Source organism: Symphalangus syndactylus, chromosome 12, assembly GCF_028878055.3.
Source record: "Symphalangus syndactylus isolate Jambi chromosome 12, NHGRI_mSymSyn1-v2.1_pri, whole genome shotgun sequence".
In the NCBI taxonomy this organism is placed as follows: Eukaryota; Metazoa; Chordata; class Mammalia; order Primates; family Hylobatidae; genus Symphalangus; species Symphalangus syndactylus.
Window position 1 is genome coordinate 61,848,652 of NC_072441.2, and position 25,586 is coordinate 61,874,237.

General features: G+C 43.8%; 1 protein-coding gene across 2 annotated transcripts; it reads left to right on the forward strand.

Moving 5' to 3' along the window:
* The first annotated feature begins 502 nt into the window (after window positions 1-502).
* SARS1 (seryl-tRNA synthetase 1) lies at window positions 503-25,036 on the forward strand. Of its 2 annotated transcripts, XM_063624478.1 has the most exons (12): window positions 510-797; window positions 10,930-11,000; window positions 15,258-15,338; window positions 16,313-16,471; window positions 17,778-17,921; window positions 18,545-18,700; window positions 22,127-22,348; window positions 22,894-23,023; window positions 23,308-23,465; window positions 23,722-23,787; window positions 24,162-24,291; window positions 24,647-25,036. In XM_063624478.1, the coding sequence occupies exons 1-12, from the start codon at window positions 662-664 to the stop codon at window positions 24,802-24,804; spliced, it is 1,611 nt and encodes a 536-aa protein (XP_063480548.1). In that variant the 5' UTR covers window positions 510-661; the 3' UTR covers window positions 24,805-25,036. The 2 variants fall into 2 exon arrangements, with proteins under 2 accessions (XP_063480549.1, XP_063480548.1); XM_063624479.1 differs by lacking the exon at window positions 23,722-23,787 and having other exon boundaries at window positions 503-797.
* Window positions 25,037-25,586: the final 550 nt, after the last annotated feature.

A 25,586-nucleotide genomic window follows, 5' to 3' on the forward strand; every position in this document is an offset into this window, starting at 1 on the left:
ACCTTATACTGCGTTCAAATCTGCTTAATGTCCCTTTGGAAAAGTTTTCTTTTGTCTCTCTCTAAAAGACAACCGCACTTTCCCAAAGCTGTGCTCTTAAGAGTTGGTAAAGGGACAATTTGGTTTACCCAATAATCAGATTAATAAAGGTATACCATTTCTAAGGCACGAGAGCAAGAATCTTAAGCTGAGGTAGCCCTGGAACTAAATATGCCATCCTCTTGTATCCAGATGGAGAAGACGGCCGAGGTTCAAGGAAAGAGCCCAGTGGAAGAAGCCAACCTAGTGAGAGGAAAACGGGCACCTGGTGAAGGTATCGGCCTCTAAGCTAGGGATGAGGGGACAGGCCTCTCTGCCTAGAGACAGGAGGAGGAAACTGAGGCATTCACACTTTTATGTGACGATCACATTTCCTGCAGAGTGTAGCAGAGCCAGGGAGCAGGAACCAGATGTATAGTCCCACGCCCACCCACTCTCCCCTCCCCTCCCTCCGCGGCCCCGCCTCCAACAAGCCGCTTCCGGTCGCGAGGGGTCGCCTGCGGGCTCCAGCTGCGCCTGAGCAGGAAGGGAGGGTCAGCGCGCCGGCGCAGTGCCGCGGTCACAGGCTGCGTGCCGCGGCGCGATCCTCGCTTCTCTGAGTGTTGGCCCGGGAGGAAGGAAGATGGTGCTGGATCTGGATTTGTTTCGGGTGGATAAAGGAGGGGACCCAGCCCTCATCCGAGAGACGCAGGAGAAGCGTTTCAAGGACCCGGGACTGGTGGACCAGCTGGTGAAGGCAGACAGCGAGTGGCGACGATGTAAGTACCGGGACGGGCAGGTTACCTCCTTGATCCTAAACCCAATTTTCTCTCTCAAATCCAGCCACCGCTCCTGAGGCCACAGCTTCCACCCTTCGTCAGACCCTCTCCCAGGGTGCGGTGGCTCCGAGGTTCTCCCCATCCCCGAAAACACAGCCTAGTAGCCGGGGTCATCCCACTTTCTCCTCCACCCGGGCGGAGCGAGGTCCCTTCCACGCGTGCTCAGTGCCTTTCGCTGCCAGTGTGCGTACGCACGCGCATCGGGAGCTGTCAAGCCTTCCTGTCCCAGGGGTTGCCAGAACATGCCGGGGCGGGAGGTTGTGGGGTCTAGGCGGCTTTCCTAACAGGAATCTTTGCTCCCCCCCAGTCTTCTTCTGATCTTCAGCAAGGCCAGAGTGGTTTTCCTTTGTTTTGATAGGATCAAAGGCTCCTCCTGAGACTGCGCCACTTCTGCAACACAGTAGATTCATTCGGGCGTTGGAGGCCGCTCTTGGCCAAAATAAATGACCCTGAAGCTTTTCGGAAGGCCATCCCCCGACCTATGGGCATACCTTTAAGAATTAGAAAAGTCTTTTCCGTGGTAGATCAAACGTGACGGGGGTGAGGAGGCGAGAAAAAGATTGTAATGACTGAGGCTGTTTAATTGTGATTTGTGGACGTTTTCCTTTAAAGACATTGGCAGAGTTGGGCTAGAACCTGAAACTGCCGGATCTTGGAGTCATATCGGGCATCTTTCGTGAAGCTGAATAAAACCATAGAACCATCTGCCCGTAAATCTCTGCCTGTATTAACTGGAGTGGTCGCTGGTTGGGCGGATGCTGTCAAGTACTTTGTCTGATGCAATAGGTCTGCAACCATCTGGGAGCTAGGTTGATGACGGCACACTGCAAAAGCAGCCGCTATCCAAGAGTGTGATGGATTTCTATTAGGAAAATTGATTTTCTCCTGTTTATAAGGATCTTGGATGTCCAAAGAGTATTTGTTTAACTTGAGTTTTGTGCTGATTCTGTGTCTTAGGCCCTCTATTGTAGTAGTTTGATTGTGAGATTCCACACTTGACCTGAAGTTTCGAGTTGCAATGGAATTTAATTTTGCCACATTTTTTGTTTAGGATAAAACTAGCCTGAGCACTGTTCTACTGAATCTGAAGTCAGGAGTATCAGATTTTTGTGTCAGTCCAGCCCTTGGCCAGTGCTAAATGACTTTGAATGTGTTAGCTAGTCTTTTGGGTATAATGTCTACATCTGAGGGATTTGTCCCTTATCTGAAAAGTAGATAAGTGGTGAGTTCTTCAGGGACAAGGATTCAGTTTTATTCATACAGTATATATGTGGATATACATATACACATTTATACATGAAATCCCAGTATCTAGCACTGTACCTGGTCCTTGGTAAGGCCTTGATAAAGGTTTGTTGGAGGTGTGAATATTTTCTGTGTTCAGGGCACTTTACATTCTTTATGAAAAGCAGTTTATGTAGTTTATGTTCTTGTTTTAAAAAACTTAATCCCAAATGTGAAGTCATTTCTTTTCTTTGTTTTGTTTTGTTTTGTTTTTGAGACGGAGTCTCTCATTGTCACCCAGATTGGAGTGCAGTGGCACCATCTCGGCTCACTGCAACCTCCATCTCCTGGTTTCAAGAGATTATCATGCCTCAGCCTCCAAGTAGCTGGGACTACAGGCATGCACCACCACACCCAGCTAATTTTTTTTTAGTTGAGATGGGGGTTTCACCATGTTGGCCAGGCTGGTCTCTAACTCCTGACCTCAAGTGATCCACCCTCCTCAGCCTCCCAAAGTGCTGGGATTACAGGTGTGAGCCACCATGCCTGGCCAGTAGTTTATTTCCAATACATCTATTAATTTGATTATTTTCTATTTGACAACGCTTTCCAATATTCTCTTTGCATCCAAATGGAATTTATATTTTTTCCCAAGTTCCCAACTGCCCAAGGTAGACACTGGCAGATTTATATCAAGGTTCTTTGACATCTTGAACTTCAGATCAGAGGATGGAGTTCTTCTCTCATTGCCTTGAACAAGGGCTCATAACCAGAGCCACATTAAGAACTCAGATCATGCTCCCTAATTGAGGACACATAGCAAGCTTCACCAAGCCCTCCACTACAACTATACCAATTTGTCTTCCTGTAGACTTACAAGGTACAACTAGGGTTCCTTGGAGAACACAGGAGTCCAATATAACTTGGAGTCATAATACCACATTGGAACTTAGAACTCTTGTAACTCCAGGGATTTGAACTGTGATTTCTTCTTTTTAATTCAGAGTAGCGTAATGATCCTACACTTGGGCATATTTGTCTTGGCCCCACTCCCGAAGCAAAGAGATTTCCATGTATCTGGAAATCTGCTGCAAACCCCAAGAATTTTATCCTCCCTCAAAAAGTGCTATCCTGAGTGGTTTTTTTTTTCTTTTTACTGTACACTGAAAATTGAAGTTGTTGTTTCCTGTTTTTTTAATATGAGACAAGGTCTCACTGTGTCACCCAGGCATGATCACAGCTCACTGCAGCCTCAATCTCCCCAGGCTCAGATGATCCTCCTGCCTTAGACTTCTGACTAGCTGAGACTACAGGCGCAATGCCACCATGCCTGGCTAATGGGTGTATTTTTTGTAGAGATGAAGTTTTACCATGTTGCCTAGGCTGGCCTCAAACTCCTGGCCTCAAGCGATCCTCCCACCTCGGCCTCCCAGAATGTTGGGATTACAGGCATGAGTCACCATGCCCAGCCTAAAGCTGTTATTTCCTCATAACCTTTACTGCACATGTTTTAAAACAGGTTCTTATCATTGTTTGCCCCAGCAACTGGAATAGCTTTCTGTCTGCTTTCAATCTTAACCCAGTCTAACCAGGGCATATAATCTTTCTAGAATGCAAATCTGATCATTTTACTTGAAGGCTTAAGTTTTGCAGTGACATACTTTAGAGCAGCACTGTCTGATAGGAATAGAATGTTAGCTTCATGTATACAGACGCTCCTTGACTTAGGATGGGTTTATGTCCCAATAAATCCATCATAAGTTGGAAATATTGTAAGTAAAAAATGCATGTAATACACATACCCTACTGAATATCATAGCTTAGCCAAGCCTACCTTAAATGTGCTCAGAACACTGATGTTAACCTACAGTTAGGAAAAATCATCTTACACAAACCCTATTTTATAATAAAGTGTTGAATATCTCATGTAATTTATTACTATTGATCATAAAGTTTAACCATTATAAGTTGGCGATAGTCTGTAATTGTTAATTTGTTTGTATCCAATCTAAAAAATATAAACAGAAACAGATGAAATTAATTTTAGTAATACATTTTATTTAGCCTAGTCTTGTATACCCAAAAGTTTTATATATGTATATATATAAAATTATTATTATTTTTAGACAGCATCTTGTTCTGTTACCCAGGCTGGAATGCAGTGGCATGATCACAGCTCACTGCAGCCTGGACCTCCTGGGCTCAAGTGGTCCTCCCACCTCAACCTTCTAAGTAGCTGGGACCACAGGTGTGCACCACCATGCCCAGCTAATTTTTTAATTTTTTGTAGAGACAGAGTCTCACTTTGTTGCCCAGGCTGGCCTCGAATTCCTGGACTCAAGTGATCCTCCCACTTTGACCTCCCACACTGCGGGGATTACAGGTGTGAACCACCACGCCTAGCCCCCAAATTATATTTTCAACATATAATCAGTATTTTTAAATTACTGAAACTAGCCCGGCGTGGTGGCTCACCCCCGTAATCCCAGCACTTTGGGAGGCCGAGGCAGGCAGATCACGAGGTCAGGAGAGTGAGACCATCCTGGCTAACACGGTGAAATCCCATCTCTACTAAAAATACAAAAATAATTAGCCAGGCATTATTATGGGGGGCGCCTGTAGTCCCAGCTACTCGGGAGGCTGAGGCAGGAGAATGGCGTGAACCCGGGAGGCAGAGCTTGCAGTGAGCCGAGATCACGCCACTGCACTCCAGCCTGGGTGACACAGTGAGACTCTGTCTCCAAAAAAAAAAAGAAAATACAAAAATTAGCCAGGCGTGGTGGCGGGTGCCTGTAATCCCAGCTACTTGGGAGGCTGAGGCAGGAGAATTGCTTGAACCCGGGAAGCGGAGGTTGCAGTGAGCTGAGATCACGCCATTGCACTCCAGCCTGGGGGACAAAGTGAGACTTTGTCTGAAAAAAAAAAAAAAAAAATTACTGAAACTACTGAGATATTTTACTTTTTTTTTTTTTTTTTTGGGGTACAAGTCCTCAAACTCCAAAGTATGTTTTACACTTAAAGTACCACTCTGTTCAGGTGCTCATTTCAAATTTCAAATGCTCATAGTCACATGGTATTAAAAGCTACTATATTGGACAGTACAGCCTTAAAGTATAAAAATCCAAATTTCTGAACACAGCTTACAAAGTGCCCCATGCCTTCCTGGCCTCCCGTCTACCACTCCCTGCATAGGGCCTCCCGCTCTTTGCTCTAGCTTATTGCTACTCCTAGACTCTTTCACACTTCTGTGACTGTTGCCTCTTCCTGGAATGCTCCTTATCAGGGTGTGCCATTCCCACTTCCATCAGCCCTCTTTGCCACTCAACTACTGTCGTAGTGCCACCTCATTTGATGAGTGCTCTCCTTATATTGTCTTACAAATCTCTTACAGCATTTATACTATTCCTGTATATACCCTTCAAAAACTTATTTTTATTGACATACATACAGTAAAGTACACAAATCTTAGTGTACAGGTTGATGAGTTTTCTAAATCTATACACCAATGTAACACTCAGATCAAAATATAAGACATTTAGGCCGGGCGCAGTGGCTCACACCTGTAATCCCAGCACTTTGGGAGGCCGAGGCGGGCGGATCATGAGGTCAGGAGATCGAGACCATCCTGGCTAACACGGTGAAACCGCATCTCCACTAAAAATACAAAAAAATTAGCTGGGCGTGGTGGCGGGCGCCTGTAGTCCCAGCTACTTGGGAGGCTGAGGCAGGAGAATGGCATGAACCCAGGAGGCAGAGCTTGCAGTGAGCCGAGATCATGCCACTGCAGTCCAGCCTGGGCGACAGAGCGAGACTCCGTCTCAAAAAAAAAAAAAAAGCATATATATATATGTGTGTATATATATATATATATATATGTGTGTGTATATATATATATATGTGTGTGTGTATATATATATGTGTGTATATATATATATGTGTGTGTATATATATATATATATATATATGACATTTGCAGCACACCAGCAGATTGCCTTGTGCCACCTCCCACTCAGCCCCTCCTCCAAAAATAATAGTATTCTTACCTCTATCACCATAAATTCCTTTGCCTGATTTTGAACTTCATATAAATGGACTTATGTAGTATATACTTTTGTATATGGCTTCTTTCTTTTTTTTTTTTTTTTGAGATGGAGTCTTGCTCAGTCGCCCAGGCTGGAGTGCAGTGGTGTGATCTCGGCTCACTGCAAGCTCTGCCTCCCGGGCTCACACCATTCTCCTGCCTCAGCCTCCCGAGTAGCTGGGACGACAGGTGCCCACCACCATGCCTGGTTAATTTTTTTTGTATTTTAGTAGAGACGGGGTTTCACCATGTTAGCCAGGATGGTCTCGATCTCCTGACCTTGTGATCCACCTGTCTTGGCCTCCCAAAGTGCTGGGATTACAGGCATGAGCCACCGCGCCCGGCATGGCTTCTTTCTTTCAAGATTATGTCTGTAAGATTCATCCATGTTACTAACATGTAGCAGTAGTTGGTTCTTTTCATTGCTATATAATACTCCATTATGTAAATATGCCAATCAATTCTACTGGCATATTTACTTTATGACATTTGGATAAACTGGGTTGTTACCAGTTGAGGGCATTATGAATAAGCTTCTAGAGACTCGTTTTTAAAAAATGTTTGATTGGCAATTAACAAATTATAGTTGTATATATGTATAGGGTACAATGTAATGTTATGATTTATGAATACAATGTGGAATAATAAAAGCAGCTAATTAACATATCCATCACCTAAAATACTTATATTTTGTGACAAAAACATATGTACATTCTTATATGTGTCTTTTGGTAGACATTAACACTCATTTCTGTTGGGTATGTACCAAGGAGTAGAATTGCTGGATCATAGGGTGGGCACATGTTTAGATTTAGTAGATAATACCAAGTAGTTTTCCAAAGTGGTTGTAATGATTGATATTCCCACCAGCAGTATCTAAGAGTTCCAGTTGCTTGGCATTCTTGCCAGTACTTGACATTGGCAGTCCTTTTAATTTAGCCATTCTGGTAGATATATAGTGGTGTCTCATTGTTATTTTAATTTGCATTTTTTTGATGACTAAAGATATTGAGTGCTTTTTCATAAGTTGATGGCATTTGGATAGCCTATTTTGAGAAGTACCTGTTCAAGCCTTTTGACCAATTTTTATTTGTCTTTTTCTTAGTGGTTTGTAGGAATTATTTATATAGTGTGGATAGAAGAATACCTGTCAGCTAGATACCACAGATCTCCTCTCCCATTCTGTGGCTTGCCTTTTCATTCTTTCAGTCTTGTGATGAGTAGAAGTTCCTAATTTTAATGAAGTCTAATTTATTGACTTTTCTTCTATGATTTGTATATTGTGTTTCCAAAACACAATAGATAAATCACAGAATTTGTATTCTGTTTTGAAAATCATGTTATGTCTTAACCTTCAGAAGAGATTCTCCAGTTTTTTTTGTAGACATTTTATTCCTTTACCTTTTACATTTAGGTATAAGATTTACTTAATATTAATTTTGGTGTATTATGTGAGATAGATCAAAATTTTTTTTTTAATGTGGAGAGTCAATTGCTCATGATAAAAATGCAATAAACTGAGAATAGAAGGGAGCTTCCTTAATCCGGTAGTAGATACTTACAGAAAAACCCATAGCTTTTCTTTTCTTTTCTTTTTTTTTTTTTTTTTCTTGAGACAGAGTCTCATTCTGTTGCCAGGCTGGAATGCAGTGGCGTGACCTCAGCTCACTGCAACCTCCGCCTCCCAGGTTCAAGCGATTCTCCTGCCTCAGCCTCCTGAGTAGCTGGGACTACAGGCACGTGCCACCATGCCCAGCTAATTTTTGTATTTATAGTAGAAACAAGGTTTCACCGTGTTGGCCAGGATGGTCTCGATCTCTTGATCTCATGATCCGCCCGCCTCGGCCTCCCAAAGTGCTGGTATTACAGGTATGAGCCACTGCGTCCGGCCACATTTTTCTTAATGATGAAATATTGAATGCTTTCCCCTTGAGGTTAAGAACAAGACAAGTATGTCTGTTATCACCTCTACTAATCAATATCATGCCAAAAGTTCCAGGCAGTATGAATAAGGCAAGAAACAAAAATAAAAGATTGGAATGGAAGAAACTGCCATTATTTGCAGATCACTTGATTGTGTATGCAGAAGCTGAACTATTAAAATTAAATAACTTTAACAAAATAACTGGATACAATACACAGAATCAAAGGTACTTCTATATACAAGTAACAGTTTAGAAGCACCAGGTACATAGAGATATACCTAATAAACAACATTTAAGACTTATACACTGAAAACTACAAAACATTGCTGAGAGAAATTAAAAATAATGAAGGGATATACCATATTCATTGAAACATTCAGCATTGTTACAATATTTGGTTTTGTTTTATTTTCTTTTTTTTTTTTTTTTTTTTTTTTTTTGAGACAGAGTCTCGCTCTGTCGCCCGGGCTGGAGTGCAGTGGCGCAATCTCGGCTCACTGCAAGCTCCGCCTCCTGGGTTCACGCCATTCTCCTGCCTCAGCCTCCGAGTAGCTGGGACTACAGGCGCCCGCCACCGCGCCCGGCTAATTTTTTGTATTTTTTAGTAGAGACGGGGTTTCACCATGGTCTCGATCTCCTGACCTCGTGATCCGCCCGCCTCGGCCTCCCAAAGTGCTAGGATTACAAGCGTGAGCCACCGCGCCCGGCCTTTATTTTCTTTTTGTTTCTTTTCTTTTTCTCTTTTGAGATAGAGTCTCGTTCTGTCACCTAGGCTGGAGTGCAGTGGAACGATCTCGGCTCACTGCAGTCTCTGCCTCCTGGGATCAAGCGATCCTCCCACCTCAGCCTCCCGAGTAGCTGGGAGTACAGGCACACACCACCATGCTCAGCTAATTTTTTTTTTTTTTTGGTAAAGGCAGGGTTTTGCCACATTGCCCAGGCTGGTCTCGAATTCCTGGGCTCAAGCAACCCACCCACTTCAGCCTCCCAAAGTGCTGGAATTATAGGCATGAGCCACCACACCTGGCCTTATTTTCTTTTATGCTCCCAATACCTACTGTGATGCCTTGCAAATAGGAGGGAATCTCAAAACGATTATAGATTTATAGGAAGTTGGAAAAATAGTAGAAAGGTCCTGTTTTCCCCAATGATAACATCTTATATAACTCTAGTACAATATTAAAACCAAGAAATTGACATTGCTACAATCCACAAACCTTATTCAGATTTTGCCAGTTTTACACACGTGTGTGTAGTTCTGTGCAATCTTACCATGTGTAAATTTGTATAACCACTGCCATGCTCGATACAGAACTGTTTCATCACCACAAAGATCCTTCTTGCTGTTTGTAGTCTACTCCCTTTGCCCTTTGCCCTCCATCTCACCCCTAGCAACCACTAATCTATTATCCATCTGTATAGTTTTATCAATGTGAATAAGTGAATGAGAAAATAGTGATATCATTTTGCATTGAAGTTTTGTTAAAGAGGTATCAAAGAGGAAAGCTTCTTGGTAAAGCCTTAAAGAATGGCTCTCTAGGTGCTATCTCATTTCTAGTCATCAATTTTGCCTCTTAAAAGCTTGAATTTGGCTGGATGCGATGGCTCACACCTGTAATTCTAGCACTTTGGGAGGCCAAGATGGGTGGATTGCTTGAGCCCAAGACTTTGAGACCAACCTGGGCAACACAGCAGAACCCATCTCTACAAAAATAAAAATGAAAAAATTAGCTGGGTGTGGTGGCACACACCTATAGTCCTAGCTGCCTGGGAGGCTGAGGTGGGAGGATCACTTGAGTCCAGAAGGCAGAGGTTGCAGTAAGCTGAGGTCGTGCCACTGCACTCCAGCCTAGGTGACAGAGTGAGACGCTGTCTCAACAACAACAAAAAAGCTTGTGCTTGAATTTTATCATATTGCCCCTAACGTTTAGATTCAAGAGGTCCAAATTTTACTAATCAGAGTTAGACTGATGATCCATGATACCAATATATTAATTTGGGCCAATATATTGACTAGTTAGTGCCTGTCTTCCCCAAAAGGAAACCAAATTATAAGAGACTAAATTATTCTCAAGGCTGCCAGATGAGCATTATATCAAAGTAAAAGGGTAACATTAGCCATTTCTAGCATGGAGAGGTAGCAATCATGACTGCACTCTTTATAGACTCCTATGCATAGCACCTTTTCCTTAAATGAGTTTTAAGATAATTGGGCAGGTTAGTTACTTGAGTGTCTTCCAAGTTTTTCAGATGTGTTACTCTATAATGGCATCATACAGGTTATGATACTTTTTAATTTTAACCTCAGAATGGTCTTTTCCTTGTCACCAAATGCTGGGGACACCCTATTGTAATCACCATTGTATGCCAACTACATTTGGGGCTCCAAAGCTCTAAGATTAGGCCGGGCACGGTGGCTCACGCCTGTAATCCCAGCACTTTGGGAGGCCGAGGTCAGGAGTTCGAGACCAGCCTGACCAACATGGCGAAACCCCGTCTCTTCTAAAAACACAAAAATTAGCCGAGTGTGGTGGTGGGCACCTATAATCCCAGCTACTCGGGAGGTTGTGGCAGGAGAACCGCTTGAACCTGGGAGGCGGAAGTTGCAGTGAGCCGAGATTGCACCACTACACTCCAGCCTGGGCAACAAGAGCGAGACACCGTCCCAAAAAAAAAAAAAAAAAAAAGCTGTAAGATTTTATAACTTCATGAGGCAGATCCTTCAGCTCTGCCGGCATTTGGGCCTTAACCTGAAATCAGTACTAAGAAGTCAGGATCAGGAGAAGGCAGTATCTTAATTATGGGCATTTCTTTGGTATATTCTTGGATTCTTTATTCCTAGGTAGATTTCGGGCAGACAACTTGAACAAGCTGAAGAACCTATGCAGCAAGACAATTGGAGAGAAAATGAAGGTAAGAGAACTGAATAACAAACAGCCGTGAGAACTTGAGCGGAGATATTTGATCTTGCTCTTAGCTGATGTTCACAGAAGGTCTAACTCAGTGTTTAAGTCTACAAGATGTTCAATTTCTTACCAAAGGGGAAAATATTATTTTAAAAAGATAGGGAGGCAGGGAACTTGGAGGCATTTTCATATACTTTACCACAAGTCCATCTTCTGTGTTCAGGTAAGATTCTTTGTTGTCTAGCCGTTTGTTGTCTATTCTGTTCTTATATTAGAAATATAAATTCCACCAGTCATCTTCTTTATGGCAGATTTCAGGTTTGTCGTCTCAGTGTAGTTATGCTCCATAATGAAAACTACAGATTCAGAGTTCAAATCTTGCTATGTTATGTGACTTTTAGGCAAGTTAATGTCTCAGCCTCAGTTTTCTCATCTATAAAATGACAATACTGACACTCACCTATAGAATGGAATTGTTAGAACTTTTTTTTTAAATTTAAATGCTAAGCAATGGTTATGAATAGAACTAAATTTCTTTTAAATGTAGAAAATTTGGCACAATGTCTAGAACATGTAGTTGTTCAGCAATTGTGAGTTATAATGAATGGCAAGTAATGTTACTGGCCTTCATCCAAAAAAAAAAATCCTTCCTATGCCTGAAAAATGTTATGTTTCAGCTCAGCTTTTGCTTTGGTATCCAGAATAGTTCATGTTTTTAACCTTTCTTCAAAAATACCTGTTTAGCCCCTTAATCATATTACATTACATAGTATAGCTGGGTACGGTAGCTCACGCCTATAGTCCCAGCACTTTGGGAGGCCAAAGTGGGCAAATTGCTTGAGCTCAGGAGTTCAAGACCAGTCTGCACAACATGGTGAAACCCCATCTCTACAAAAATAAAATGAAACAAAAAAATTAGCCAGGCGTGGTGGCCCGGGCCTGTAGTTCCAGCTACTCAGGAGGCTGAGGTGGGAGGATCACTTGAGGCCAGGAGGTAAAAGTTGCAGTGAGCCAAGATTGCACTACTGAGCTCCAGCCTGGGTTTCCAGTGAAACCCTGTCTCCAAAATAAATAAATTAATTAATTAAATGCACTTTACAATCTAGATAACTTTTAAGTTGTAAACCTCAAAACTAAACAACAACAACAAAAAATTATAGAACTTTGGAACTGCACCAGTAAAGAGCATAAAAAGATGACCTTGGGATTCTAGCACCTTACACTTAACTTCATGGCAGTCGGCATCTTTCTCTTTGACAATATTTTGTTACACTTTCAGCGTGTAACACTTTTAGCTGTGGAAAGTGATATTGATAATCATCGAGTTTCTTTCTGTGGGACTTAGTCATTCGCATACTAGAGGCCCCATAATTATGTTAATTCCCATGCGTACTCCTCCTTGGGTGTTCTTTGGGACCTATGTACAGTCAGTGCCAGCTGGGTATTTTTTGTAGCAAGAAGATGGGATTGTGAGTGTTGTCATTCACAATAACATTCTTAGATCTGATTTTGTTGCTAGCCATGCAGGGAGTGTTCACTCCCACTGCCATTGAAATGGTAATGATAGTGCTTTAATTTGTAGAGCACTTGAAAACATTGAGATACTTTCACAGACATCTCATTTTGGTTTTGATCCTTACTGCAAAGCTGGAGTGCAGATAGTACATTTGTCAGCCTTATTTAATGGGTAAGGGAATCGGCTTAGGAAATTAAAGAGCTTGCTTAAAATCATACTGTAACTTAGTTGCAGAGTCAAACCTTGAGCTCAGAACTTGAATATGCTGCCCTGAGGGATTATCAAATAGCAAGGGAGCCTGGTAACTATCTTGCGAACATATCACCCTGCCTATGATGCCATTGCAAAAATCTTGAGATTTAGTCCATTTTTTCCCTACCTCTGTAGTCTGTTCTTATCAAGACTCATTCTGATAGTTTCACATTTTTCCAACTTTTTTTCTTTTTTTTTTGAGACAAAGTCTCATTTTGTTGCCCAGGCTGGAGTGCAGTGGCACAATCATGGCTCACTGCAGCCTCAACCTCCTGGGCTCAAGCAGCCCTCCTGCCTCAGCCTCCCTAGTAGCATGCCACCACACTCGGCTAATTTTTTTTTTTTTTTTTTTTTTGTAGAGATGGAGTCTCCCTGTGTTGCTACTGCACCTGGCCAGATTTTTCCAACTTTTTAGAGATGATTTTGCTCTGAGTCACTGAAGGGTGTGAGTGGAGTTATGGTTAGAATTTTGATTGTATGAGAATGTGTAATGAACCTAAAGGACTTCCATGCTTTACATTTAGGAGATTTAGTCCTTTTGTTCTTTCTTTTTTTTTTTTGACACAGTGTCTTGCTTTGTTGCCCAGGCTAGAGTGCAGCGGCATGATCGTAGCTCACTGCAGCCTCCAACTCCTTGGCTCAAGCAGTCCTCCCACCTCAGCCTCTCAAGTAACTAGGACTATAGACACATGTCACTGTGCCTGGCTAATTTTTTAAAAAGTCATACAGTGGCACAAGCATAGCTCACCACAGCCTCTAATACCTGGGCTCAAGCAATCCCCCTGCCTCAGCCTCCCAAGGAGCTGAGACTACAGGTGTACTCCACTATGCCTGAATAACTTAAAAAAAAAAATATATATATATATACATATATATATATATATGTATATATATTATTTATTTGTTTATATTTAGATATTTAGATATGGGGTCTCACTCTGCTGCCCAGGCTGGTCTGGAACTCCTGGGCTAAACTGATCCTCCGCTCAGCCTACCATGTAGCTGGGATTACAGTTGCAAGCCACTGTACCTGGCTATACTTTGTTTTATTTGTACTCACAAAGCAGATGCTAAATATTCTTAGGCAAGTTTTGTTGAAGTCTCATGTATCTTATTATAATGACCTTTGACTAACTTTCTTTAGCTCTTTTTTTTTTTTTTGAGACGGAGTCTTACTCTGTCACCCAAGCTGGAGTGCAGTGGTGTGATCTCAGCTCACTGCAACCTCCGCCCCCCCAAGTTCAAGCAAGTCTCCTGCCTCAGCCTCCCGAGTAGTTGGGATTACAGGTGTCTGCTACCACGCCTGCCTAATTTTTGTATTTTTAGTAGAAACGGGGTTTCACCATCTTGGTCAGGCTGATCTTGAACTCCTGACCTCGTGATCCACCCACCTCAGCCTCCCAAAGTGCTGGGATTACAGGCATGAGCCACCGTGCCCTGCCAACTCTTTTTAATTTAAGAAGAATTTAACTCTTTAAGTGATCTTCTTAAATTCACCTGGTTTTGTGCAAGGATTAGAAATGATGATTTAGCAGAATTATCATATGGAAGGATGAGAAGAGAAACTAGAGAGAACGAAATCCAGCCCTGGTTACACCCCTGCCATTTTGTCAAATTACATTGGTTGTTCTAAACTGAATTCCAGATCTTGTGACTTTTTGTTTGTTTGTTTTCCTTGGCTGTCTGATATTTCATCATTCCATCCATCTTTCCCCCTTAGCCTCAATGCTGGGATTGTTGTTAGCAGGTAGGTAAGAATCTACACTCGGGGCCGGGTGCAGTGGCTCATGCCTGTAATCCCAGCACTTTGGGAGGCCAAGGTGGGGAATCACTTAAGGCCAGGAGTTTGAGATCACCCTATCCAACATAGTGAAACCCTATCTATTAAAAATACAAAAAAAAAAAAAGGAAAAAAAATTAGCCAGACGTGGTGGCACACTCCTGTAATCCCAGCTACTTGGGAGGCTGAAGCAGGAGAATCACCTGAAACTGGAAGGCGGAGCTTGCAGTGAGCCCAGAGCACGCAAACGGCACTCTAGCCTAGGCGACAGAGTGAGACTCCGTCAAAAAAAAAAAAAAAGAATCCACACTCAGGTGTGTCTGTTCCAGGGCTTGCTCCTGAGCACTGCACTACCTCTCCAGCGCTTATAGCTCATGAGCATTTCAAATAAATTCTCTTCTGATTCCTATGATGATCTATGTACAGGGAATGACATTCTTCTCATATTCTTCAGGATGTTAATTCTCTGACCCAGACAGATTAATTGATTTTAGGATCAAAAAGCTATTAAGTGGCAGCATAGGGAGGGGCTTGACACTTTGACTTCTGGCTTCCAGTGTACTAATTTTTTTCCTACATGTTGTATCTTTTAGAAAAATTTATGTAAGAAGTTCTGTGATTCATTTATATAATATGTTAATTTGGTGTACACTTTATAAATCAATGCCAGAGATTTTCTTTTATTTATTTGTGTTGGGTTTTTTTCCTTCTTGCAGAAAAAAGAGCCAGTGGGAGATGATGAGTCTGTCCCAGAGAATGTGCTGAGTTTCGATGACCTTACTGCAGACGGGTTAGCTGTAAGTTATAGTTCTTTTCTAAGTTAGGATCTCTGCTATTTTGTCTTAATTTTATTCCTAGACAGCAAGTGCTCTCACTCTGCTCCACACAGCATTGTGACATCCTTTCATTTCTGCTGCTGGGAAATGTCCCCACCCATTCTTGTTATATTCTATATTTGAGTATTTATTAGACAGCAGAGATGGAGACAGATGGAGTGGGAGAGTCAAGGGTAGGAAGAATAGAAAAAGGAAAGGAGCTGTGTTTGGTTTATATAACTCCATATTCTACCCTTTGTTACACAAAGGCAAGAAACTTCAATTTACCCTAACACAGTAAATATTCAGTATGCTGGGCAAGAGCCGTAATTTTTGAGTTTTTTAGTCACTGAACCCTTTCTTGAAACCCTTAACATTTAGCAAGAACATAAACCAAAAAAGCAAAGTTGCTGTGCTTGAAGGGCTCGGATTGGGGGCCTGAACCTGCCTGGCCCTACTGCTAAAGCGCTTGCCTCAAAGAAATAAGAGCATAGTTTGAAACAGCTGCAATACAGAATACAAAATATGCTTCAGACAAATCTCTTACTCCTAATAAATTTATAATCTTCCTAGAGAACAGTTAAATGCAGCACATCAATAGAGTGCTAAATTGGTTCAGTCAAGAAAATCAGAAAGTGCAAATTAAGGGAAAGTTCTCATAAGAGAGCGGCAGTACTAAAATTTCTGCAATGTATGGGAACAATAGATAGTGGCCAGAACTATCTGTCTCTGCCTTAAGCACCCCCAAAGAAAAATGCCGATGGATTTGTAGGGCAAGACTGTATATATCTGTGTGTGAAATAAATCTCAGTTCTTAAAAGTCTTCGTTTCCAGTTTTTAAAACGCTACCACAAGGGCTATCTTTAGAGCACAACAGGGTTAGGGCAACCGAATCATATTCCTGTGCTGTCTTTGCCTCACTGTCCTGCTTATGGGCCTGGCCTGTTCATCTACAGAACCTGAAAGTCTCACAAATCAAAAAAGTCCGACTCCTCATTGATGAAGCCATCCTGAAGTGTGACGCAGAGCGGATAAAGCTGGAAGCAGAGCGGTTTGAGAACCTCCGAGAGATTGGGAACCTTCTGCACCCTTCTGTGCCCATCAGTAACGATGAGGTAGGTGGCTGTGCCGCAGCAGGAGGCTGCCTTAGGTCGCTGCTGTCTCTGCAGGGGTGGGGACGGGAGGAGATCTGTGGAACACTGGCACTGTCTGTCAGAAGCAGGTTCTTTGTATATTCCCTCTGCCCACCAATTGAGAATTGCAGGAGTCAGATCCTTGTCTGATTGGGAAGTAGCAGAGATAGCAGGTAGGAGGAGACTCCTGGCACAGAAATCTCTTCTAAATAGGGCTGCTGTCCTCCACTGCGTGTTGCCCGTGGTAGCAGGCGTCTCGTGGGAGGGATCTGCTAAATCAACCTAACCCCCTCACCCACAGCCTGCTGAGAAGCTGCAGGTTGAAGGGAAATCTGCATGATAAAAGTTTCCTGCTGAGCGGGAGCTTCCCCTGCACAAAGCTGCTCTGAGGCCAGCCTTTGTTCCCTGACACCCCAGCCGTAGCAGGGCCCATCTGTGCCTCTTTCATTCATTCCCTGGTGAACATTAAACTCACTGCAGGCTGGGGTGCGCAGGAGGCTGCAGAGCACAGACCATGAGACGACTCAGGAGGTCAGGGCCCTGAGTCCACCCTCATGTGGCCCTGGGACCAATGAGAGCCTGGAAAAAAAAATCTACATTCTCCTCTGCATCCCAGGCGATGTCGATTGTCTGGGAAGGGTTGTCCTTGTGCAGTAGTTGAGGGGTAATTTAAAAGGGTAAAAAAAAGAAACAAAAAAAACCCCAAGATAATACTATAGACCTCTTGGAAAATCATCACTCGCAGTTTCATGGCTAGAATCACTTCTCAAACTTTGTAAGTTACTACTTCTCCATTGAGTAGGAAGTTGCCTTCTCTAGTTATGAGACACAGTAGTGTTTGAGTTAAGCAATGACTTCACAAAGCCAAGTTGTTGGTAGAATAAAGTTTGGAAAGATGGAGGTTGTAGAATTAAGAAGTCATATATCAGGCTTGGCGCGGTAGCTCACGTCTGTAAACCCAGCACTTTGGGAAGCCTAGGCAGGCGGATCACTTGAGCCCAGGAGTTTGAGACCAGCCTAGGCAACATGGCAAAACCCTGTCTCTACAAAAAATACAAAAATTAGCCGAGCATAGTGTTGCACACCCATCTGTAGTCCCAGCTGAGGCTGAGGCGGGAGGATCACTGGAGTCTGGAAGGTTGAGGCTGCAGTGAGCCAAGATTGTGCCACTGCACTCCAGCCTGGATGACAGCGTAAGACCCTGTCTCCAAAAAAAAAAAAAAAAATTTAATTTAAAAATAATAAAATCATATGTCTTGTATCTCTCTTTCTTTCTGTGTTTCCTTAGGATGCGGACAACAAAGTAGAGAGGATTTGGGGTGATTGTACCGTCAGGAAGAAGTACTCTCATGTGGACCTGGTGGTGATGGTAGATGGCTTTGAAGGCGAAAAGGGGGCCATGGTGGCTGGGAGTCGAGGGTACTTCTTGAAGGTAAGAGCTGGGAACCAGTGAGGATAGGATTATGAAAAAGAAACAACAACAACAAAAATATATATATATATATATATATTTTTTTTTGTGTGTGGAGAAACATAATCTACTTAAAGAGGCCCACAAATCTACCAGTTGTACTCGCCTTTCTGCAAATGTATTGGCAATTAGATGCAATTCTCTTTCTAAAGCAAGAGAGGGCTTATCAGGATTCCATAGAACAAAAGCCACTAAGTGGTCCTCCATAATGAATGTCTGTTTTGCTGACTGAATCAGAACAGTCTCTGCCTTTAAGTAGCTCAGTATAATTGGACAGTCAGACAAGTAACAAAGAATCAAAATCCACTGTCATAAGCCCTGTGGTTTGTGTAGGCCCAAAGTGCTTTGAGAACATCAAGATAATTCTCTTAACGGTGTGCCTGGATGATTCACTGGGCTTCAGTGTTCAGAACGAATCTCAAGGTTCAGAATGTCAGTTGCTGGGATCTGTGGTCTTTTATTGGCCTCCTGCTTGCCCCTCGGTAGTCCTGTTCTCTTGGCCCAGGTGCCTTTAGGTGTCAGTTCTAGCTGAACATGATGGTGACAAGACCCAATCAGACAGTACTGTGTCTCTGCTCCTCTAGGGGGTCCTGGTGTTCCTGGAACAGGCTCTCATCCAGTATGCCCTTCGCACCTTGGGAAGTCGGGGCTACATTCCCATTTATACCCCCTTTTTCATGAGGAAGGAGGTCATGCAGGAGGTGGCACAGCTCAGCCAGTTTGATGAAGAACTTTATAAGGTGAGTAGCCTGGGTCAGGTGACAGAATGACTTCTTAAGTTATGTAGCTTAACTTCAGTGATGCAGAGTGGTGCTGTCCAATAGGACTTTCTGCAATGATGGAAACGTTCTCTATCTGTGACTCTTGAGCACTTAAAATGTGGGTGGTGCAACGGAGGAAGCACATTTTTTATTTTAATTAATTTTAACTTAAACATGTAGCTAATGACTACCATATTAGACAGTGAAGTTGCAGAGCCTCTTTTACCTTTCCCTGGGTAATCTGTATGATGTATCTAAATCAAGCATACTTGAACACCAGAAGCTTACAAAAGAAGCCCATTCCTTGGGTGCTTGGACAAAAGGAAATTACAGTAGTGGCACTGATCTCCTAGCCCGCTTCCCATGTCCTCCCACTCCTAACCCCAGCCTGGAAGCTTCCACAGGGTGAGACATACTTGCCTTGGGATGGAGGTGGCGTCCAGTTTGTGGCTCCTTCTCAACCATGGACCACGTCAGGGAGAGCCAGACAATTCAAGTCAAGGTTCAGAAGGTCATTCTGATCAACTGGCTCTAACACCAATAACAGCACCCCACTCTGTGTTCAGCACTCAAGATTTCTAGAGCGTCTCTGCTAACAGCTGTCCAATGCAGCAGTGTCTACTATTCATTTGTCCCTCCCTTTCAACTCTTCTGTCAGAAATAGGGACTTAGTTCCTACTGGCTTATTTCCTCTCCAGACAGTGGAGGTAGAGTTAGACAACTGCTGTTGGACTCATCTGATTTATTTAGGGAGATAGTTCAATAATTAGAACGATCTTTCCATTGTTTCTGTTGATGAGGTAAAAGTTAAGTTTTCATTCAAGACGCACTGGGAAACAAAGTGCTCTCCCTAAACCCTGAGCATTAGTATAACCTTGACCTCCTCCCTCTCTTATTTCTTTTAATGAGGGGAGGAGTATGTTCCTTTACTGACTAAAACCTGTTTTACCTTTTCTTTCTTTTTCTAATTTCAATGCCTAAGATTAGATAATCACTAACAGAACATTAGAAATATCCACTGCAGGTAACACTAGGGAGAAACCTATGTGGAGTATTATGGAAACTGTTAGGTAGCTGGTGCTCCCTGAGTCCTGCAATCTCCATCTCTTATCCAGATGCTTCTTGGACCCACAGGCAGGAAGAATCACAGGTTTCAATAGTGAAGAATTTTGGCTGGCACTTCTTGTCTGATAAAAACCTCAGTTCTGTAAGAATGAATGTAGCGCTGCCTAATAGAACTTTCTGCACTGATGGAAATGTTCTAAGTCTGCCTGATCCAGCATGGCAACCATCAGCAATATGTGACCTGAGCACTGAAGATGTGGCTGATGCAACCGAGGAACTAAATTTTAATTTAATTTGTTTTTATTTTTTTTAATTAATTTCCTGTATAGAGACAGGGTCTCACTATGTTGCCCAAACTGATTTCAAACTCCTGGGCTTAAGCAATCCACCTGCCTCAGCCTTCCAAACTGTTGGGATTACAGGTGTGCGCCATCAAATTGGCGCCCAGCCCAATTTAATTTAAATAGTCATATGTGGCTGGCTATACCATATTAGGCTGCACAGCCCTAGAGCTTTCATATGTTGTACGTGAATGGCCCCACAGCGGCTAAATTCCTACTGCCAGGTAGCAAGGTAGTTTTCCAGGCCTCTAAACACTGACCCAGGGGAACCTTTCTTCCTTACTTTTTTTTTTTTTTTTTAATTAAAATGCTGCTACATAACAGAAAATTTAGAAATGGCAGAGGGAATTATCTGCTTTCCCATTGACCTAATAGAACAATTGTCATCTTAAAATATTCACTTTGGGATTTTTTTCATATATATGTTGTTTTCACATACTTACAATTGCCATGTACATAAATTGCCTTTTTATTTAGCATTATTTTTAATTTTAATTTTTATTTATTCATTTTTTGAGACAGAGTCTCACTCTGTTGCCCATGCTGGAGTGCAGTGGCACGATCTTGGCTCACTGCAACCTCCGCCTCCTGGGTTCAAGTGATTCTCATGCCTCAGCCTCCCGAGTAGCTGGGATTACAGGCGTCACCACCACACCTGGCTAATTTTTTTTTTTTTTTTTTTTGAGACGGTGTCTCACTCTTTCACCCGGGCTAAAGTGGCATGATCTCAGCTCACTGCAACCTCCACCCACCGAGTTAAAGGGATTATCCTGCCTCAGCCTCCTGAGTAGCTGGGACTACATGCATCCACCACCATGCCTGGCTAATTTTTTTTTTTTTGTATTTTTAGTAGAGACGGGGTTTCGCCATTGGCCAGGCTGGTCTCGAGCGCCTGACCTCAGGTGAACCACCCGCCTTGGCCTCCCAAAGTGCTAGGATTACAGGCATGAGCCATTGCGCCCGGCCACACCTGGCTAATTTTTGTATGTTTAGTAGAGACAGGGTTTCACCAAGTTGGCCAGGCTAGTCTTGAACTCCTGACCTCAGGTGATCTGCCTGCCTAGGCCTCCCAAAGTGCTGGGATTACAGGCATGAGCCACCGTGCCTGGCTGCCTTTTTATGTGGCATTATATCAAAAGTATTTTTCTGTGTTACTGCATGGTCTTCATTTTTATGGTTGTATAATATTACATAAATAATGTTACAGTGAACTTTGTCCTGTCTGAACCTTTTTTTTTTTTTTGCATTATTTTCTTCAGCTGAACAGCAAAGTATATTCTTTAAGGATCATAGCCACTAACCTATAAGCACCAAGAAAGCAGAGACTGGTGTCCCTTTTTGCTCCACATTGGTGTTTAGTAAACGCCTCACAAGGATTAATGTATGTGGCTACCAGCACAGGTTTATTGCATACCTGCCAGCATTCACCATTATTCATCATGGATGAGTTTTCTTTATTAGATAAGTGGAAAATAGCTGGGCACAGTGGCTCACGCCTGTAATCCCAGCACTTTGGGAGGCTGAGGCAGGTGGATCACCTGAGGTCAGGAGTTCGAGATCAGCTTGGCCAACATGGTGAAACTTTCTCTCTACTAACAATACAGAAATTAGCTGAGCGTGGTGGCGCGTGCCTGTAATCCCAGCTACTCAGGACGCTGAGGCGGGAGAGTCGCTTGAATCTGGGAGGTGGAGGTTGCAGTGAGCAGAGATTGTGCCACTGCACTCCAGTCTGGGCAACAGAGTGAGGCTCTGTCTCAAAAGAAAAAAAAAGATAAGTGGAAAATATTCTTTCCTCTTAATTTACATTTCTTTGATCTCTGTCAGGGACCCCATTTTGGACTGACCCATTCCTTTATCTTTTTAGTATTCTCTCCCCACTCCCAGGCAGGGATTAAAGGGAATTTTTCCTGCACTATTATTGATCTCTTTCTTGTGATTTCTTATTCTAGCCAAGGTCCTCCCCCTTCCTCTTAACTGGTATAGCTCCTTCCTTCCACAGGTGATTGGCAAAGGCAGTGAAAAGTCTGATGACAACTCCTATGATGAGAAGTACCTGATTGCCACCTCAGAGCAGCCCATTGCTGCCCTGCACCGGGATGAGTGGCTCCGGCCGGAGGACCTGCCCATCAAGTATGCTGGCCTGTCTACCTGCTTCCGTCAGGAGGTGGGCTCCCATGGCCGTGACACCCGTGGCATCTTCCGAGTCCATCAGTTTGAGAAGGTGAGTAGATGGGTCAGGGTAAGGAGTGGAACTTTCTCTGTCTCCAGAATGGTTAGACGAGAGATAGGATCTGTGTTGCTGAGGCCCATCCTGGCTCCAGCTTTTCCTCTCATTGCTTACCTCTGTGTTTCCGGGGAAGTGCATGGTGGAGTGGCATGGAGTATGGACCCTGAAACCAGGCTGCGGCTTTACCACTCACCAGCTGTGTAACATTGGGCAAAATGCATAAGCCCCCAGTGCTCCATTTCTGCCTTTGTACGAGGAGGATAACAGTAACGGTGCCTGCCTCACCAGGACTATTGTGGCCTATTGTGAGGATTATCCCAGTCAATATATGTAAAGCACTCAGAACAGGGGCTGGCATGCATGTGGGAAGCTCGCACCATAAGCATTTGCTCTTGTGATCCAGTCCCAGTTGCTGGGGGCCCAGCCTTGCCTGCCTCCCAGTGGTGTGGAAACGGGTCTTCATGGCAAGGATGTCTCCCACTTCAGTCCTTTATTCACCCTATACCGCTGTCACCGTCTCCTTGGGTCCCTCTCTGCAGATTGAACAGTTTGTGTACTCATCACCCCATGACAACAAGTCATGGGAGATGTTTGAAGAGATGATTACCACCGCAGAGGAGTTCTACCAGTCCCTGGGGATTCCTTACCACATTGTGAATATTGTCTCAGGTATGGGACCCAGCCTCTTCTCAGCCTCCCTTTCCTGCAATCCCAGACGCCACCCTTACCAGCTGAGCTGCCACACAGAGAAACAGCTCACAGTTCAACTCGTTGCCCACATTAATTAAAATATTACACTCTCCTCACTTGGGAGTATTTGGTGTTAAGAATATCTGGATGTGATTTCACCTCTGGAGACAGGACATGAATTAAAGAATTCTTCAGGCTTGCTAAAGGTTAGCCTTCTGAAATACCATCCCTCCTTCACGAGTTCTAGGGGTTTTTCCTTACAGGTTCTTTGAATCATGCTGCCAGTAAGAAGCTTGACCTGGAGGCCTGGTTTCCGGGCTCAGGAGCCTTCCGTGAGTTGGTCTCCTGTTCTAATTGCACGGACTACCAGGCTCGCCGGCTTCGAATCCGATATGGGCAAACCAAGAAGATGATGGACAAGGTAGATGGCCCCCGGGGAGGTGGGAAGCAGAGCCTTCAGTACACTGCCCGTCCATCTTATTTCTCAGCCTTTGGGGTGCACTGGTCCCCAGCATCATGGGAAAATCTGAGCTTCTCAATCTAGACCAAAAAGGGAATCTGAAAATGCCTTCTACTGAGTCAGGACTGAGTTCTTTTAGCTAGAAACCTGAATCTAGCTCTCTTCTATAAGGTAATTCTAGCTTTTCTCTTTCTGGCTTTGTTTTTCTTAACTCCAGAGAAAGAATAATCTCCATTTATCTACACAGAACAAGTTGGAGGCTTCCCTCTTCTCACCCAAGAAGGTCTGGGTTGTAAGCTGCTCTCTTCAAACCCAATTTTCAGGCCCTACTCTTTTCCAAGTCAGGAGCTTGAAAGGGGCAAAAAGGAAAGGCCACAATAGTAGTTTCTTCCTTCCCTCAAAGGTCCCAACTCCTCAGAATACCAGAAGCTACCACTTGTCACTCATGGAAACATGAGGGATCTTTCTGCAGTTATCTAATAGGCAATAAATACCAAATAATTCAAATTGAGAAAAAAGTTGCTAAGGGGTAGAACCCATCATTTTGATTTGGACAGTTGTGGTTGGGGAAGTCTGGTTGAATGGATGGTTCCTGGCCGTCAGTAAGACCAGATGAGAGTTGAGCTCGACTTCCCCTCTGGGACCCTGTCTTCCCAGGTGGAGTTTGTCCATATGCTCAATGCTACCATGTGCGCCACTACCCGTACCATCTGCGCCATCCTGGAGAACTACCAGACAGAGAAGGGCATCACTGTGCCTGAGAAATTGAAGGAGTTCATGCCGCCAGGTAAAACTCCCAGCTCATCTCATCGTCCTCCTCTTTTCTGTCTTCACACTCTTCTAAACAGCAGGCCCCTTTCAGGATATACCAGGTTTTTTTGTTCAGACACAGCCCCTGAAACTGTCTGCCCTCTCAGGCTGGGCAGGGCAGAGGGCTTGGTTGAGAAAGTAGCCAGTGCAGGTATGATATTGAAATGCTGCTAAAATTCAGACTAGGGAAGAAAAGAATAAAGGAAACCGGTGCCTATCAAAGGGACCCCTCTGTTCAAAGGGATCATTGTCTTGTTGAATTCTCCCCAGAGGTCTTAGGGCTTTGACTCGCTGAGAAACAACAGGTCATTTGCTTGGCTCTTCCTTCCCAGGACTGCAAGAACTGATCCCCTTTGTGAAGCCTGCGCCCATTGAGCAGGAGCCATCAAAGAAGCAGAAGAAGCAACATGAGGGCAGCAAAAAGAAAGCGGCAGCGAGAGACGTCACCCTAGAAAACAGGCTGCGGAACATGGAGGTCACCGATGCCTGAACATTCCTGCCTTCCTGTTTGCCGGGCTTTCATTTCTGTCCGCTGAGATCTCAGAGCCTGCCCAACAGCAGGGAAGCCAAGCACCCATTCATCCCCCTGCCCCCATCTGACCGCGTAGCTGAGAGGGGAACAGTGCCATGTACCACACAGATGTTCCTGTCTCCTCGCATGGGCATAGGGACCCATCACTGATGACTGATGAAACCATGTAATAAAGCATCTCTGGGGAGGGCTTAGGACTCTTCCTCAGTCTTCTTCCCGGGGCTTGAACCCCGCCTCTGATGGTTCTCCCTGATACACACTTCTGCTTTTCCTTCCAAATTAGGCTGCTCCCTCCAGTTAGCAAGTCACAGAGCCTTTGAACAGGTAAGCGAAGGGAGGGGTACACTTAGAAAAGGCTCAAGGGGAAGGTGGAAAATGGAGTCTGAATCACACAAGCTTGCAGGGCAAGGGCCAGGATCCTCCTTTACAAATATGTTCCTGCTTGAAATCATTGAGGTAGGACTAGCTTAGACACCAGAACTGTTTTAAAAGCCTTCTAGCACTTCTGTTCCCTACAAAGGACTCTGTGGAAAGGGAGAGGCTGTATTTAATCCAGAAGAGCCCCCAGCTTCTATGCCTAGCATGGGTTGGGGACTTATTAACAGCAGTTTCTCTCGTTACAGCCATCCCCACATGGGGAGACCAACGGCATACCAGCTTGCTGCTGCACCTCCAAAGGATTGGGATAGCCAGCAGGGCAGAGGAGAGGAGAAAACATTGTAGTCCCTTTGTGGAGCTCC

What these genes read in the sequence shown, in the direction of transcription:
- SARS1 (XM_063624478.1), top strand. Translation starts at nt 662, where the DNA reads ATGGTGCTGGATCTGGATTTGTTTCGGGTGGATAAAGGAGGGGACCCA. An exon ending in CATTGTGAATATTGTCTCAG is followed by an intron (nt 23,024 to 23,307) that starts GTATGGGACCCA and finishes TTTTCCTTACAG; the next exon opens with GTTCTTTGAATCATGCTGCC. An exon ending in CCAAGAAGATGATGGACAAG is followed by an intron (nt 23,466 to 23,721) that starts GTAGATGGCCCC and finishes TCTTAACTCCAG; the next exon opens with AGAAAGAATAATCTCCATTT.